Source organism: Frankliniella occidentalis, unplaced genomic scaffold (genome assembly GCF_000697945.3).
Source record: "Frankliniella occidentalis isolate FOCC.00 unplaced genomic scaffold, Focc_3.1 Scaffold169, whole genome shotgun sequence".
NCBI classification, from domain to species: Eukaryota; Metazoa; Arthropoda; class Insecta; order Thysanoptera; family Thripidae; genus Frankliniella; species Frankliniella occidentalis.
In genome coordinates this window covers 54,033-55,502 of record NW_026267295.1, presented here as the reverse complement: position 1 = coordinate 55,502, position 1,470 = coordinate 54,033, and the positions used below count along the sequence as shown (strand labels likewise).

Below are 1,470 nucleotides of genomic sequence, written 5' to 3'. Positions count from 1 at the left end.
AAGAGGGAGAGGGGGGCTCAAGGGGCACTGGTGGAGGAGAGGGGCCCAGTGGGGCGGTCCTGGAGGTGTGTCTGGGGTGGGGCGCGGGGGCGCGGCCCACCGCACGGACGGGCCCCCACCGGCCCGCAAACCGAGGTCCGTATAAAATAGTCTGCGGTTTTGGAGGAGGCATCAGTCGCATCCAGCAGCCGATACCAGCCAACATGAACTCCCTCGTGAGTACCACAGATACAGCAGCCCACACTGTTAAATTCCTACAAAGCATTATTCGCTTTGCAGAGCTGCGAAGTATTTTTCCCCTTTGTAACGACGAAGCATTTACTTCGCAATTACAAAGCATCACTTTGTAGTTGCGAAGTAAATGCTTCGTAGTTACAAAGTAGCAAAATACTTCGCAGGAAATTAACAGTGCACGAGCTGAGAGTGTGTCCTCCTGGCGGACCCAATGTTTGACATTGTTGTTGTGTTGCAGATCGCCCTCCCCCTCTTCTTCGCCGCCGTCTCGGCTGGCTTCCTGGGTAGCCCCGCAGTGGCCCCTGTGGCGTACTCCAGCCACTCCACCTCCACCGTCCACGGCGCCCAGCTGGCCTACTCCTCCCCTGTGGTCCACGCCGCCCCCGCCGTGGCCTACTCCTCCCCCGTGGTCCACCACGCCCCTGCCGTCGCCTACTCCTCCCCCGTGGTGCACGCCGCCCCCGCTGTGGCCTACTCCGCCCCTGTGGTCCACGCCGCCCCCGCTGTGGCCTACTCCGCCCCCGTGGTCCACGCCGCCCCCGTGGTTAAGACCATCGCCCCCGTCGCCACCTCCTACCAGAACACCTACAAGGTGTCCCGCTCCGCTGTGGCTGTTGCCCCCGTTGCCACCTACGCTGCCGCCCCCGCCTACACCACCTACGCCGCGGCCGCCCCCGTTGTGAAGAGCTACAGCTACGCCGCCCCCGCTCCCATCATCAAGAGCTACGCCGCCCCCGTCGCCACCTACGCCGCTGCCCCCGCGTACTCCACCTACGCGGCCGCCCCCGCCTACTCCACCTACGCCGCTGCCGCCCCCGTCATCAAGAGCTACGGCTACGCCGCCCCCGCCTACACCAGCGCGTACGCCGCCGCCCCCCTTGCCCACACCACCTACCTGCACTAAGTCAAACCTGCTGTGTCGCGACTGATGCGAAAAAAGTTCCTATATTTTTTTTCGATGCCCTAGCTCAATAAATTAAATTATTGCCGATAACACATGTCTTTTTGATACCCCGGTTTTTTACCAACACTACCTTATTGCTACAGTTATCCTTACTTGATATTTTTGTCACATTCTAAATTTCATACCTAAGCTTTTTATTTTCCATTTTGTTTGTGGTTGCAATTTTCTGGATAGTTGTGAATTTTCATTTGGTAAGTATTACTTAAAATACTAAAACCAACCTGCATAGTTCGTTGTAAAACCTAGTTTCAATATCTGAAACACTTCATTTC

General features: G+C 57.4%; 1 protein-coding gene across 3 annotated transcripts in view; it reads left to right on the top strand.

The window, feature by feature from the left end:
• LOC113212388 (cuticle protein 16.5-like) overlaps positions 1-1,228 on the top strand; it is a 9,236-nt gene extending 8,008 nt beyond the window's left edge. Inside the window, exons 2-3 of one of the 3 annotated variants that reach the window (XM_052271680.1) lie at positions 473-705; positions 745-1,228. In XM_052271680.1, the coding sequence (XP_052127640.1) occupies positions 473-705; positions 745-1,138 (627 nt within the window). In that variant the 3' untranslated portion in view covers positions 1,139-1,228. Of the gene's footprint in view, positions 1-149; positions 216-472 lie in introns of those variants that run through there. The other 2 variants (XM_052271678.1, XM_052271679.1) reach the window with 2 other exon arrangements.
• The last annotated feature ends 242 nt before the right edge of the window (positions 1,229-1,470 follow it).